Raw genomic sequence first — 12,961 nt, 5'->3', positions numbered from 1 at the left:
ATTAAAAAGACTATAATTTATTCTGGTTTAAGGCAACTCAATACAAACCCACAGCAGACGCACACGCGACACGGGCCCGGGGGGGGGTGGCACGGAGAGGGACCGTCCATGCAAGTACAAAAGTGAGGGGGGGGACACACACACGACACAAAAAAGGACCTGGGAACCCCCCCGGGAGCAGCTGGCACTCATTGCTGGAGGATGGGGGGTGCCAATGGGTCTGGGGGGGGGGGGGGGCTGGCATGCGTCATGTCACCCCCTGGGACTGGGGACGCTCTGAATGTCACCAAGGCCACCGGAGGGGACCCCACGCCTTGAGCGGGGGGGGGGCAAAAGGGTAGGGCGGGGCAGTGGGGCTCTTGTCCATCCTGGCTCTGTGCTCAAGGGGGGGATTGGGGGGGGGGACGACCCCCATGCCCCTTTTTTTTTGGGGGGGTGGCAGGATGTGGACCTCAGCACCGGTCCAGGGGGTACCGGGATGGGGACGAGCCACCATGGTCCTGGCTGGGTGCAGGGGGAGGGGGGGGCCACCATGGCCAAGGGTGCTCCAAAACCAGCGAAGGTTCCACACACACCACCACCCACCCCCCCGCCCCGAGAACCCCAGAAAAGGTGATTTATGGGGCTTTGGGGTGGGGGGGGAGGAGATGGACACACACACACCCCCTCCCACCCCCCCCAGGGTCTTTCATCCCTTGCCAAAGAAAGGGGGGGGGGGGGCTCAGAAAAACATCCAAGCCCCGGGACTGGGGTTGGGGCGGGGGGGGCGGGGACGACGCGGGGTGCCAGCCAGGTGCGGTCAGGGCTCGGGGGGCACCGGGGGGCCGGGGGGCTCGGGGCTGGGGGGGGCGGGCTGGGGTTTGATGCCCCGCGCTTTCATGTAGGAGATGAACTGGTCGGGGATCTCGGCCAGGACGTCCTTGGCCAGGCGAGCCATGCTCAGCACCGGGCTGCCCCCCCCGTCCACGTAGTCACGGAAGGGGACGAACTGGGGGGCACACACACACACACACCCCCCAGGATTTGAGGGGACCCACCATGGCCCGGTGTGTCCCCCCCCCCACAGACCCACATCCCAGTGCCCCTTCCCCATCCCCAGTGTCCCCGCGTGTCCCAAATCCCAGTCCACTGCCATGTCCCAGTGTACCCCCCCCATCCCAGTGCACCCCCACATCCAGGTACAACCCAAGGCCCTGCGCACCCCTTTTTCCCCACTGAAGACACCCCCCCCCCTCCATGGCCCAGTGCATCCCCCCCATAGCCCAGCACACCCCCTCCACGTCCCAATGTCCCCCCCTCAATGTCCCAGCACACCCCCCCATGGCCCAGTGCACCCCCATTTCCCAGTACATCCCCCCCCCCATATCCCAGTGCCCCCCCATGTCCTGCTGTACCTGCCCCCCCCTCCATGTCCCAGTACATCCTTGTGTCCCAGTGCCCCCCCCATCCCCATACACCCCCCAACCTCCAGTCCATCTCACCGTCCCTCCATGCTGGGACCAGTTAGTGCACCCCAGGAGTGACAGGGCCCATTTGGGGTGCCCCGCTATGCCCCCCCCTGCTGGGCCAGCATGGGGGGGGGTCCCTGCTCCCCACACAGGGGGGGTTGGTACCTGCACGATGTCACGCTCGGCTACTTTGCCGCGGGAGGAGATGCGGATGTCGTCACCATCCAGCTCCACCATGGCTGCAGGGGAGGGGGGGAGCGAGGGGGGGGTCAGCAGCACCTGAGTCCCCCCCCGCAGGCTGGGACCCCTTTAACTCGCCCCCCCCAGCCCCCCAGCCAGCAGCCCCCAGCCCTGGCAGCTGCAGGCAGGCATGTGCAGGCAGGGGAGCGGGGCTGATTCATCAGTGGCAATTACTGGGGGAGATTTAATTTGGCTTCGCTGCCTGCCGGGTGGCAGAGCAGCCGGCTGCTGGGGGGGGGCTGGCTGTGTGTGTCCCCCCCCCGCCAAACACACCCCAGGGAGCTCATTCAGCCCTAATGAACGCCTCCACTCACAACCACACCCCCCCACACCCCCCCCTACAGCTTGCAGTGAATCCTGCTGAGCCCCAACGAATTCACCTCATATTTCCCCCGCAGCCAAAGGCAGCTGTGCTCCCCCCTCCCCAAAACCCTGCCCTGACCCCCCCCAGCCCCTCCTGGGGACAGTGGGGGGCTGTTGAGCGGGAGTGGAATGGGGACACCCCCAGTTTTACCGTCGAACTCGGCCTGGCCGACCCCCACGATGATGATGGACATGGGGAGCTTGGCAGCCTGCAGCAGCCAGGAGGGGGGGCGAGGGGAAAAAAAAAAAAAAGGCATCAAATTTAACACATGCAGCCCCCTCCCCAGCTCCATCCCACCTGGCATTAATCCCCCTGCACCCGCCGGGCCCCGGGGTGCAGCGTCTTTGCCACTGGGGGGAACAGGGTGACACCCCTCGGGTGTTGCAGTGGGGGGCGCACGGAGCACCCCAGAACTTTCTCTGCTCCGTTTTGGGCTTCATCACTGCCACCGGCTGCACTCAGGGTGGGGATGGGCACCCCAATGCTTTGGGCTGCACCCGGGGCTGTGATGGGCACAGTGACCACCCCCAGCACCGAAAACGGGGGATGGGGGCCTCTCGGTGCAGCACCAGCACCCCCAAAACCAACCCCAAAGAGCACCCGGGGTGTTAAATAAAGCAGCAAAATCCTATTGCCAGGGCTGCGCTCCCTCCTGCTCCTGCCGGGAGGCCCCCCCCGGGGACACCCAGCACTGGGGGGCCCACTGGCCTCCTGCCCCCCCCCCAGCACCCACGCTCAGCTCCAGCATCCCCAACCCTCCCGCTGCCCCGGGTATCGGGGAGCCAAGATGGGGCAGAGGCCCTGCAAGGGGGGGTGGGGGATGCAGAGGAGGAGGAGGAGGAGGAATGAAGCTCCCAGCTCGCCTGGGTGCCGGGGTGAGCCGGGGGGGCCCGGTGGGGAGGCCGGAGCACGGCGCTTGTGGGGGCAAAGGTGCTGTTGGCGCTTCCAAGAGCCGCCTTGGCACCAAACTGCTTTGGTTTTCTTCGCAGGCCCCTCGTGGGAGGAGGCAGGAGCTTCCCCCCGCCTCCCCCTCCAGGCGACACCATGTCCTTGACCACCGATGGCACCCAGCACCCCGACTTGCTCGGGCACCCCAACAGCTTGGGGCACCCCATCTGGCTGGGGGTGGCACCCCTCTTGGGGTACCCCATAGTGGTTGTTGCACCCACAGAGCTTGCTGCACCCCTGCCAGAGGCAACCCCAAGCCCCCATGGTTGGGGTACCCGGACATTTTGGGGCTCCCCAGCTGGTTACTGCACCCACACCGCACCGTGTGCACCCCAGATAGCTCAGAGCACCCCACCCTTGCCCCCCATCTGCAGGACTCACGTTGACAATGGCCTCCTTGGTCTGTGCCATGTCCGAGATGACGCCGTCGGTGATGATGAGCAGCACAAAGTACTGGGACCCATCCAGCACCGCCGCTGCCGAGCTGGGGGACACCCCATCAGTGACAGCGGGGTGACCAGTGACCCAAAGGGGTGCTGGGACACCCCCCCCCCCTTACCGGGCGACGTGGTTAACGACGGGGGCAAAGTTGGTGGGTCCGTAGAGCTGGACGCTGCGCAGGCTGCGGTGATACGCCTCCAGGACGCCCTCGATGCCGCTACACGCCGGGTTGGCCGCGTCCCCGTTCTGCAAGACCCCAACCAAGACATCTGCCGATGTCCCCAACCGTCCCCAAATCCCCAGGAAGGGACACACAAGCCCCTCACCAGCGGGAATTCATGGGACACGTGGCCATCAGGCGGGATCTTGGCGCCGAAGCCGAGGGCGGGGAACATCTTGTCGCTGTCGTAGTCCTGGATGATCTCGCCCACCGCCTTGAGGGCCATGGCGTAGGCGTTGAGCTGGTAGGGGCTCAGGTAGTGCAGCGAGGTGGACTGCGAGGGGTTCCCTGTGCGGGCAGAGGCGGGGGGGGCTCAGCCAGGCCAGGTCCAGCCCCCCTCAGTGATTCAAGGACCCCCCGCCTCGATCCGTAACGCCCACAGGGGACAGCCCCGCGCTCACCGTTGGATGCGGTGAAGTCGATGGCCACCGTGAAGTTGATTTGGGTCCTGGAAGAGGGAAGGGGGGAAGGGGAAGAGGCTTTAGGGACCTGGGGTGGGGGGCGCACGATGAGATCTGTGGGTATAGGTGGGGGCAGCCCCCCCCTCAGGCCAGCTCTTGGCCCGCAGACCCCAACCCAGAGCACCCCCAGGTCTCCCAGCACTGAGGTTTAACCCCCCTGCACCCAGCTGTGGGTGCTGGGAACACCCTGCCCAGGCCCCCCCCCGGACCCCCCAGCTCCGGTGCAGCCCCTGGGATCCAGATGGGGAAACTGAGGCTCGTCGCCCCCCCCCCCTTGCTCACCCGCCCCTGATGTAGTCCAGGAAGGTGTGGTCGGACTCCACGGCGAAGGACAGCAGCGTCACCTGCCAGGGACAGGGGGCTGAGCGCGGGACAGTGGCTGCAGCCCCCCGGGTCCCCTCCCCACGTCCCCCCCATCCTCACCGTCCCCGAGTTCAGGTATTTCTTCTTCTTCATCTTCTTCCTGGGGTTCACCACCTGGGAGGGGGGGTGTGTGTGTGGAGGGGTGCTGGGGTCACCCTGGGAGGGCTGTAACCCCCTTGGGGTGCAGCACAAGGACTGTGACACCCAGGGGTGCAGCTGGGACCCCCCCGCGGCCCCCGTGGGCCCCTGTCCCCGCTCTCAGCCTCACCTCGTAGACGTTGAACTGGCTCTGTCCCCGCGCCAGCTCCCGGTAGCTGGTGGTGAACTCCCCGATGAAGTCGTGGCTGTGGGGCGAGGGGGGGGTCACCGCCAGTTGGGGTGCAGGGTTGGGGGGTGGGGGGGTGTCCCCCCGCGACTCACCTGCCATCGCGGTCCCAGTCGTACACCTCCACCTTGATGGCTCTGCAAGGCAAGGGGGGGGGTGTCAGAGCCACCTCCAGGCACCCCCAAAACCCCAGACCCCCACCCCGGGGGCTGCGATGGGTCCCTGGGGCCGCCCCCAGCACCTGCTCCCCGTGGGTTTGTTTTGACGCCTCCATGGGCCTTTTCCTCCTCCTTCCTCCTCCTCCTCCTCCTCAGGCATTTTCGGTGGGATATTTTTATCCACCGTTGCCACAGCAACGTCCGACACGGGGCCAAGCCAGCGGCGCGACGCCGCTGAGCTTTGTTTGCCAGGACACGCAGCCGGCGACTCCGGTTTTAGGGGGGGACACACACCCCCCACCACCACCTCCCCGTCCTCCACCCACCCCTCCGGCGCTGCTCTGCGATGAAGCCCATTGCCCAGATGGGTAAACTGAGGCACGCAGCATAGGCGTGGGCATGCTGGAGGGTTTGGGTATCGGCGTGGGGACCACAGAGACTGTGGGAAGAGGGTGCAGAGCGGCCGCCCTCGCCTGCCCCGGGAGGACCCGGTGCTCACCGGTCGTAGTCGCCGTTGCAGAGGGCGCGTACGGGGATGGCGAAGGCCTGCCAGACCGGGTTCAGCGTGTTCCGCACCACCTCCGTCTTGTGGCAGATGGTGAAGCTGCCGGGACACACACACACACACACACACACACACACACACACACATGACACAAGGGGGTCACCCCCTGATGGCAACCCCCCACCCTGTCACCCCAGAGGTGATTTTTGGAGACCCCCCCTCCCCTCCAAAGCCAGCCTAGCCCCACTGCAGCTCCCTGAGGTGTGTCCCCTGGTCGGGGGGGGTGTCCCCACCCCACGCTGTGGTGCAAGGGGGGGTGTCACTGCGTATTTTTGGGGGGGTGTCACTCACGTCCCATCCTCGTTGCTGCGGTAGAAGACCATGAAGGGGTCGGATTTGCCGAAGAAATCCTTCTTGTCCAGCTTGTTGGCGCAAAACTGCAGCGTGGCCACGTCCTGCGGTGGGGACCGGGGGGGGGTCACCAGTGCCGCACCCCCGGGGACATCGGGGGTGCAGCATCCCGGGGTGGGTGCTGCTCGGGGGGGGGGGCTGGTGGACCCAGGACCCATGGGACACGCCACAGGGACAGGTCAGCCCTGACCCTCATCTTCCTCAGCCCAGAGTGAGGAAGGCCCAGGGGGGGTGCAGCCCGGGGGAGGCAAGGGGGGGGTGTCTCAGCCCCCCCAGTATGGTGTCCCCCGACTGTCCCTCGCCTCCCCGCAGCCGCGGCTCACCCGGCAGTTGCCCAGCTCTTCGGCGAGGAGGATGATGGTGCCACACTTCTTCCCAGGGATGCCGCTGCCGGGGGGGCCGTGAGCCGGGAGTGGGGACACGGACACACACACACACACACAGAGTGAGCCGGGGGGGGGTGTGTGTGTGTGTCCCCCCAGGGCTGAGCACAAAACTCACCCATTGGAGAGAGCCGGAGCGGGTCTCCTGCCCCGGGCATGTGTGGTGACTGTCCCCATCCTGCTGGGACACACACGGAGGGGGGATGGAGGGGACACCCCCCCCCTCCAAAAAAAAAAAAAAAAAAAAAAAATCCAGACACTACACACACACACACACCCCCCCCCGGGGAAACTGAGGCAGGGGCTGGTGAGGGACACGGGGAGCCCGGGGCAGCCCGGAGCCGGGGCTGTCGGCACCGGGGTCTGGTCTCCATCCCGGACACCCCGATAAGGACTCGGCACCCCGCCAGCGCTGGGGACGGGGGGGGACACGGAGATGGGGACACCGGGCAGCCAGCCCAGCACGGGGCCCCCCCCGGGGGAAACCGAGGCGCAGGGAGGGGGGGCTCACGTCAGGGGTTTCTCCAGGCGGCTGCCGGCCGAGCCCACGATCTCACCCAGGGTGCAGAAGGCCTGGCCGAGGAAATCCTGCGGAGCCGTGGTGTCACTGGGGTCTGTCCCTGTCCCCAGAGCCACGGGGTCTGGGGGGGGGCAGTGGGGGCCTCACACTTACGTGCTTGGAGAGGTCGGGGCTTTTGGAGTCCACATCGTACCTGGGGACAGAGCAAGGGAGCCATGGCTGAGGCAGCGGGGATGGGGTGGCCTTGGGGACAGGGATGGCGATGGCACAGGAATGGGGACAGAACAGGGAGGGGGACAAGGACAGGGACTGGATAGTGACAAGGACACGCCTGGGACGGGGACAGATGCCAGCGCCCGCGTGGCATCGCCTGAGCCACTGCACCCAGCCCCACAGTGAGGAGGTGGGGAGGGGGGTGCGGTGCTGGGGGCTGTGGTGGCCAGGGGGGTGACACTGGGGGGACAGCGGGGACACTCACAGGTCGAAGCGGAGGTTTTGCTTCTCCTCGAAGAAGTAGTCGAGGACGAACTTGCGCAGAAAATCGGGGTTCAGGGAGTTGTCGATGACCTCGGTCCGGCCGAACTGGGGGACACAGCGGTGACAAGGGGACATGGGGTATGGGGACATGGGGACACAGGGATGAAGGAATAAGACCAGAGGGGGGATGGAGCGAGGGACAGGGACAGCGGGGGGACGTCGGGGGACGTGTGGGGTGCGAGGTGCCGCAGGGCGCGGGAGGGGACACGCGGGCCAGGCACGGCGGGCCCAGGTGCCCCTTTGTCATCTGTCGCGGGGCTGGCGCCACGTCCTGCCCAGCCCCCGCCCGCTCATTAAGGCCCGAAGCCCCTCAATTAAGCGGCAGTTAATTACAGGGCACAGCGGGGCGGGGGGCGGGAGGGAGCAGGGAGGGGGGGCCTGTGCACCCCAAGGGGCGTCCCCAAGTGTCCCCTCCTCGGGGCTGGCAGTGCCCGGATTGGCCAGCTGGATGCACACCGACAGCTGATTGGCCGGCTGCCCGGCACCCCAACATGCTCCCCAGTTTCCCAGTGTGCTCATTGGCTGGCTGGCTGCACCCCAGCAAGCTGATTGGCCAGCACCCTGACATGCCAGTTGGCTGGCTGCTGTACCCCAATGTGTGGATTGCTCACTGGCAACTGGCTGACACCCCAACACCCCAACATGCTGATTGGCCAGTTGGCCAACACCCCAACGTGCTCATTGGTCAGTACCCCAACATGCAGTTGGCCAACAGGCTGTCACCTCAACATGCTGATTGGCCAGCACCCCAACAACCTGACGTGCTGGTTGGCCAACATCTCACATGCTGATTGGCCATCACCTCAACATGCTGATTGGCCAACCGGCTGGCACCCCAGCATCCTGATTGGCCAGCACCCCAACACCCTGACGTGCTGGTTGGCCAATATCTGACATGCTGATTGGCCATCACCCCAACATGTCGATTGGCCAACGGGCTGGCACCCCAACATGCTGCTAGGCCAGCATCTAACATGCTGATTGGTTAGCCGGCCAGCACCCCAACATGCTGATTGGCCACCCCGGCCCCCACCCCGCCGAGCGTCCGTCTGTCTGTCCAGGCACTCACCTCCCGCCACTGCTTGCAGCCGGGGCGCTGGGTGTAGAGCACACAGACTGTGGGCGGAGGCGGGAGCAGGTCAGGGGGTGCCCGGGGACCCCCCCAGATCCCCCTGGGCACCCCGAGATCCCCCAGCACCCCCCCCAAACCCCACTCACGTGGGTCTGACTTGGAGAAGGTGTCCTTGTCCAGGAGCTGCCTGTGGGGAGACGGGACGCTGGGGCACGGCTGCGGGCGTGAGCGTGAGTGTGAGCGCACAGCTGGGTGCGCAGGCGGGGTTGTGTGTGTGGTTGTGCGCCCAGCCGGGTGTGCGCCGGCTGTGTGTCACAGAGTGTTGGAGTGTGCCCGGTCACGGGTGTGCTGGGTGTCGGGGTGTCCACGCATCTGGGGGGTGCTGGGTGTCGGGGTGCACAGCCGTGTGACAGCACGCACAGGAGTGTGTCACGGGGTGTGTGGCTGTGTGACAGCGTGCACAGGCATGTGTTGGGGTGTGTGGCTGTGTGTGTTGGGGTGTACAGGCGTGTGACAGCATGCACAGGTGTGTGTTGGGGTGCACAGGCATGTGACAGCGTGCACAGGCGTGTCACAGGGTGCGTGGCCGTGTGACAGTGTGCACAGGCGTGTGTCGGGGTGCACAGGCATGTGTCGGGGTGCACAGGTGTGTGTCGGGGTGCGTGGCCGTGTGACAGCGTGCACAGGCGTGTGTCAGGGTGCACAGGCGTGTGTTGGGGTGCGTGGCCGTGTGACAGTGTGCACAGGCATGTGTCGGGGTGCACAGGCGTGTGTCCGGGTGCACGGCTGCGTGTGTTGGGGTGTACAGGCATGTGTTGGGGTGTGCAGCCGTGTGATAGCATGCACAGGTGTGTGTTGGGGTGCACAGGCATGTGACAGCATGCACAGGCGTGTCACAGGGTGCGTGGCTGTGTGACAGCGTGCACAGGCGTGTGTCGGGGTGCACAGGCGTGTGTCGGGGTGCACAGGTGTGTGTCGGGGTGTGTGGCCGTGTGACAGCGTGCACAGGCGTGCGTCGGGGCGCACGGCTGCGTGTTGGGGTGCAGGGTCGTGCGTCAGGGTGTGCAGGGCTGGGGGGGGTCGCGGGGTGCGGGACTACGTGCCGGGCTGTGCGCAGTTGTGGGGTGCCCCGTGTCGTGGGGGTGTGGGGGGGGTGTGGGGTGTGTGCAAAGTTGCGTGTGCTCCGTGATGCACGTGGGGGTGCACAGCTGCATGTTGGGGTGCAGCTCCGAGGGGGGTTGTGGGGGGGACGGGACACCCCAGCCCCCCCCCGCCGCAGCGCCCAGCAGTGTCCAACCGACGGGAATTTCTCCGGCCCACGATGGAGTGGGAGGAAAATAGGTCGGAGCGGCCGCAGGCGGCGCGGCCGGGGGGGCACCCGCTGCAGCCGGGGGGGCACAGGGCACCCAGCAGGGCCGGGGGGGGCACCTGATGCAGCCGGGGGGGCACAGGGCACCCAGTACGGTCGGGGGGGCACCGAGTGTGGGCAGGGGAGCAGGGACACCCCGGCACACAGAGCCAGCGGGCCCCCAGCTTGCAGAAAGGGGGGGCAGAGGGTGCTGGGGGAGGGGGGGCAGGGGGGTCATTCCCCGGCACCCCCCTACACGGGTAGGGGTCGGTGGCATTTCACACACCCCCCGGCCCCCCATTTTGGTCCCCAGCACCCCCAGGGACAGCTCCCAGCACCCACATCCTCCCCCCGAGCTCCCCAGGCTGGCACCCGCGGGGGGGGCAGGATCCCACCTTGGGGGGGGGGGGCACCCCCATAACCCCCACCCTGAACGACGAGTCGGCCCCTCCATGCACCCCCATCCCCAGAGCCCTCCACTCCTCCCAGTGCCTCCCAGCGCCCCACGCCCCGAGTGCCCCCATGTTCCCAGTGCCCCCCCGAGCCCCCCACCCCCCCAGTGCTTCCCAGTACTCCACCCCCCCAGCACCCCCGGCTCTCCCAGTGTCCCCCACGCCCCCAGTACCCGACCCCTCCCGTGCTTCCCTCCCTCCCCCAGTGCCTCCCAGTATCCAAAAACACCGACTCCCTCCCTCTGCCCCAGTGCTCCCCGTTCTCCCAGTATCCTACAACGCGCACTGCCGCCCGCAGCCCCAGTGCATCCCAGTGCCTCCCAGTATCCAAAAACACCGACTACCCACTACTCATCACTGCCTCCCAGTATCCAACAACGCCAACTGCTCCCGCTCCCCAGTGCCTCCCAGCGCATCCCAGTACGCTACAACGCCGACTGCCCCCGCTCCCCAGTGCCTCCCAGTGCATCCCAGTGCCTCCCGTACGCTACAACGCCGACTGCCCCCGCTCCCCAGTGCTTCCCAGTGCATCCCAGTATCCTACAACGCCGACTGCCCCCGCTCCCCAGTGCCTCCCAGTGCCTCCCAGTACGCTACAACGCCGATCTCCCGCCGCCCCCGGTGCCCGCTCCCGCCGGAGCCCCGGTACCTGCAGGACACCGTCAGCTCCACCCGGGTGGCCGGGACGGGGCCGGGGCCGGGGCCGCTGCCCGGTTCCGGGGCGCCCAGGCCCGCCATGCCCCGGGCTCCGCCGCTGCCCCGCTCCGGCCGCCCCCGCGCCCCGACACCGGCACCGGGATCGGCACCGGGATCGGGATCGGGATCGGCTCCGCCCCGGGACCGCCCCCGGCACCGCCCGGGGCTCCCGGCCCCGGCCCCGCGCCGAGGGGCTGCCCCGGTGTTTCCTACGATACCGCCCCCGGGGGCCCCCGGTACCGCCCTCGCACCGCCCCCGGTACCGCCCCCGGGATCCCCCCCAGGTCCCCGGGATCGCCCCCGGACCCCCGGTACCGCCCCCGGTATCAACCCCGGGGCCGCCCGCAGTCCCCCGGCATTGCCCCCGGAATCGCCCCCAGACCGCCGGCAACGCCCCGGACCTCTGGTACTGCCGCCGGTACCCCACCCGGTACCCCACCCGGTACCCCCCGGACCCCCAGCGTCCCCCCCGGCGCCGTGGGACCCCTCTGGGCACCACCCTGCACCCCGGGAACGCTCCCAGTCCACCCACTCCTCCCAGACACCCCCCAGTGCCTCCTCAGCCTCATCACCTGCAGGTGCAGGGTCTCCCAGTGCCCCCAGTGTGGCCCAGTATCTCCCAGTACCACCCCCACACCATCCTCAGTATCACTCAGGGGCTCCCGCTACTGTCCCAGATCCTGCCCTGGGATCTCCCAGTCCTCCCAGTGCAGCCCCCAGTACCTCCCTGTGCCTCCCCCAGAGCCTTGGCCATGGGGATGAGGGGACACTGGGGCGGTGCTGTACTGGGGGCACTGGGCAGACTGGGAGTCAGACTGGAGCCCCCAGCTCCCCCTGCTGCAGCCCAGGTGTTATTGTAGGTCCTACAGAAAGAGCAAAGGGACCCAGGGCAGCTCTGGGACCCCAAAAGCCACCAAGGGGGGACACCCAGTGCAAGGGGGGGGGACACTGCGTGCTGGCGTGGGGACCCCCACTCATGGGGACTCTGGGTGCCAGTCTGGGGGTCTCCAGTACCACGTGGGGAGCCCAGGTTTGGCGGGGGGGGGCAGCACTGCCACCCCCATCCCACCCACCTGAAGCCCAGTGACCTGGGGGGGGGAGCTGTGACAGGGGACACCCCCGGGGCGGTCCCAGGAGGGGGCTAAAATGGGGTCCCCTGTGTGTCCCCCCCCGGGGTATCCGACAACACCAACTGCCCCCTGCTTCCCAGTGCATCCCAGTATCCTAACCACCAACTGCTCCCTGCTTCCCAGTGCATCCCAGTATCCTACACCAACTGCCCCCTGCTTCCCAGTGCATCCCAGTATCCTAACCACCAACTGCTCCCTGCTTCCCAGTGCATCCCAGTATCCTAACCACCAACTGCTCCCTGCTTCCCAGTGCATCCCAGTATCCTACACCACCAACTGCCCCCTGCTTCCCAGTGCATCCCAGTATCCTACACCACCAACTGCCCCCTGCTTCCCAGTGCATCCCAGTATCCTACACCACCAACTGCTGCCTGCTTCCCAGTGCATCCCAGTATCCTACACCACCAACTGCTCCCTGCTTCCCAGTTCATCCCAGTATCCTACACCAACTGCTCCCTGCTTCCCAGTGCATCCCAGTTATCCTACACCACCAACTGCCCCCTGCTTCCCAGTGCATCCCAGTATCCCACACCACCAACTGCCCCCTGCTTCCCAGTGCATCCCAGTATCCCACACCACCAACTGCTCCCTGCTTCCCAGTGCATCCCAGTATCCCACACCACCAACTGCTCCCTGCTTCCCAGTGCATCCCAGTATCCTACACCACCAACTGCTCCCTGCTTCCCAGTGCATCCCAGTATCCTACACCACCAACTGCCCCCTGCTTCCCAGTGCAGACCAGTATCCTACACCACCAACTGCCCCCTGCTTCCCAGTGCATCCCAGTATCCTACACCACCAACTGCCCCCTGCTTCCCAGTGCAGACCAGTATCCTACACCACCAACTGCCCCCTGCTTCCCAGTGCATCCCAGTATCCTACACCACCAACTGCTCCCTGCTTCCCAGTGCATCCCAGTATCCTACACCAACTGCCCCC

At 66.9% G+C, this 12,961-nt stretch overlaps 1 protein-coding gene across 6 annotated transcripts; it reads right to left on the bottom strand.

Moving 5' to 3' along the window:
* Positions 1 to 28: 28 nt before the first annotated feature.
* On the bottom strand, positions 29 to 11,039 carry CPNE5 (copine 5). 6 transcript variants are annotated; one of them, XM_074925199.1, is made up of 21 exons: positions 10,846 to 11,039; positions 8,543 to 8,583; positions 8,394 to 8,440; positions 7,266 to 7,369; positions 6,941 to 6,980; positions 6,779 to 6,855; positions 6,386 to 6,490; positions 6,208 to 6,271; positions 5,825 to 5,928; positions 5,468 to 5,572; positions 4,906 to 4,947; positions 4,754 to 4,829; positions 4,546 to 4,599; positions 4,405 to 4,466; positions 4,063 to 4,109; positions 3,768 to 3,949; positions 3,560 to 3,687; positions 3,382 to 3,484; positions 2,203 to 2,260; positions 1,614 to 1,687; positions 29 to 988 (listed from the first exon to the last, which is right to left on the bottom strand). In XM_074925199.1, exons 1-21 carry the CDS (start codon positions 10,932 to 10,934, stop codon positions 800 to 802), a joined length of 1,791 nt encoding a protein of 596 aa, XP_074781300.1. In that variant the 5' UTR covers positions 10,935 to 11,039; the 3' UTR covers positions 29 to 799. The 6 variants fall into 6 exon arrangements, with proteins under 6 accessions (XP_074781300.1, XP_074781302.1, XP_074781305.1 ...); XM_074925201.1 differs by having other exon boundaries at positions 6,386 to 6,445; XM_074925204.1 differs by lacking the exon at positions 6,386 to 6,490 and having other exon boundaries at positions 6,935 to 6,980.
* Positions 11,040 to 12,961: the final 1,922 nt, after the last annotated feature.

The sequence above is a fragment of the Athene noctua genome, chromosome 23 (genome assembly GCF_965140245.1).
Source record: "Athene noctua chromosome 23, bAthNoc1.hap1.1, whole genome shotgun sequence".
NCBI lineage: Eukaryota > Metazoa > Chordata > Aves > Strigiformes > Strigidae > Athene > Athene noctua.
Note: the sequence above shows the minus strand (reverse complement) of the source record. Positions and strands in the feature narration are given on the sequence as shown.

What these genes read in the sequence shown, in the direction of transcription:
- CPNE5 (XM_074925199.1), bottom strand. Translation starts at nt 10,934, where the DNA reads ATGGCGGGCCTGGGCGCCCCGGAACCGGGCAGCGGCCCCGGCCCCGGC. An exon ending in GCCCCGACCTCTCCAAGCAC is followed by an intron (nt 6,856 to 6,940) that starts GTAAGTGTGAGG and finishes ACGGCTCCGCAG; the next exon opens with GATTTCCTCGGCCAGGCCTT. An exon ending in GCTCCGGCTCTCTCCAATGG is followed by an intron (nt 6,272 to 6,385) that starts GTGAGTTTTGTG and finishes CCCCCCCGGCAG; the next exon opens with CGGCATCCCTGGGAAGAAGT.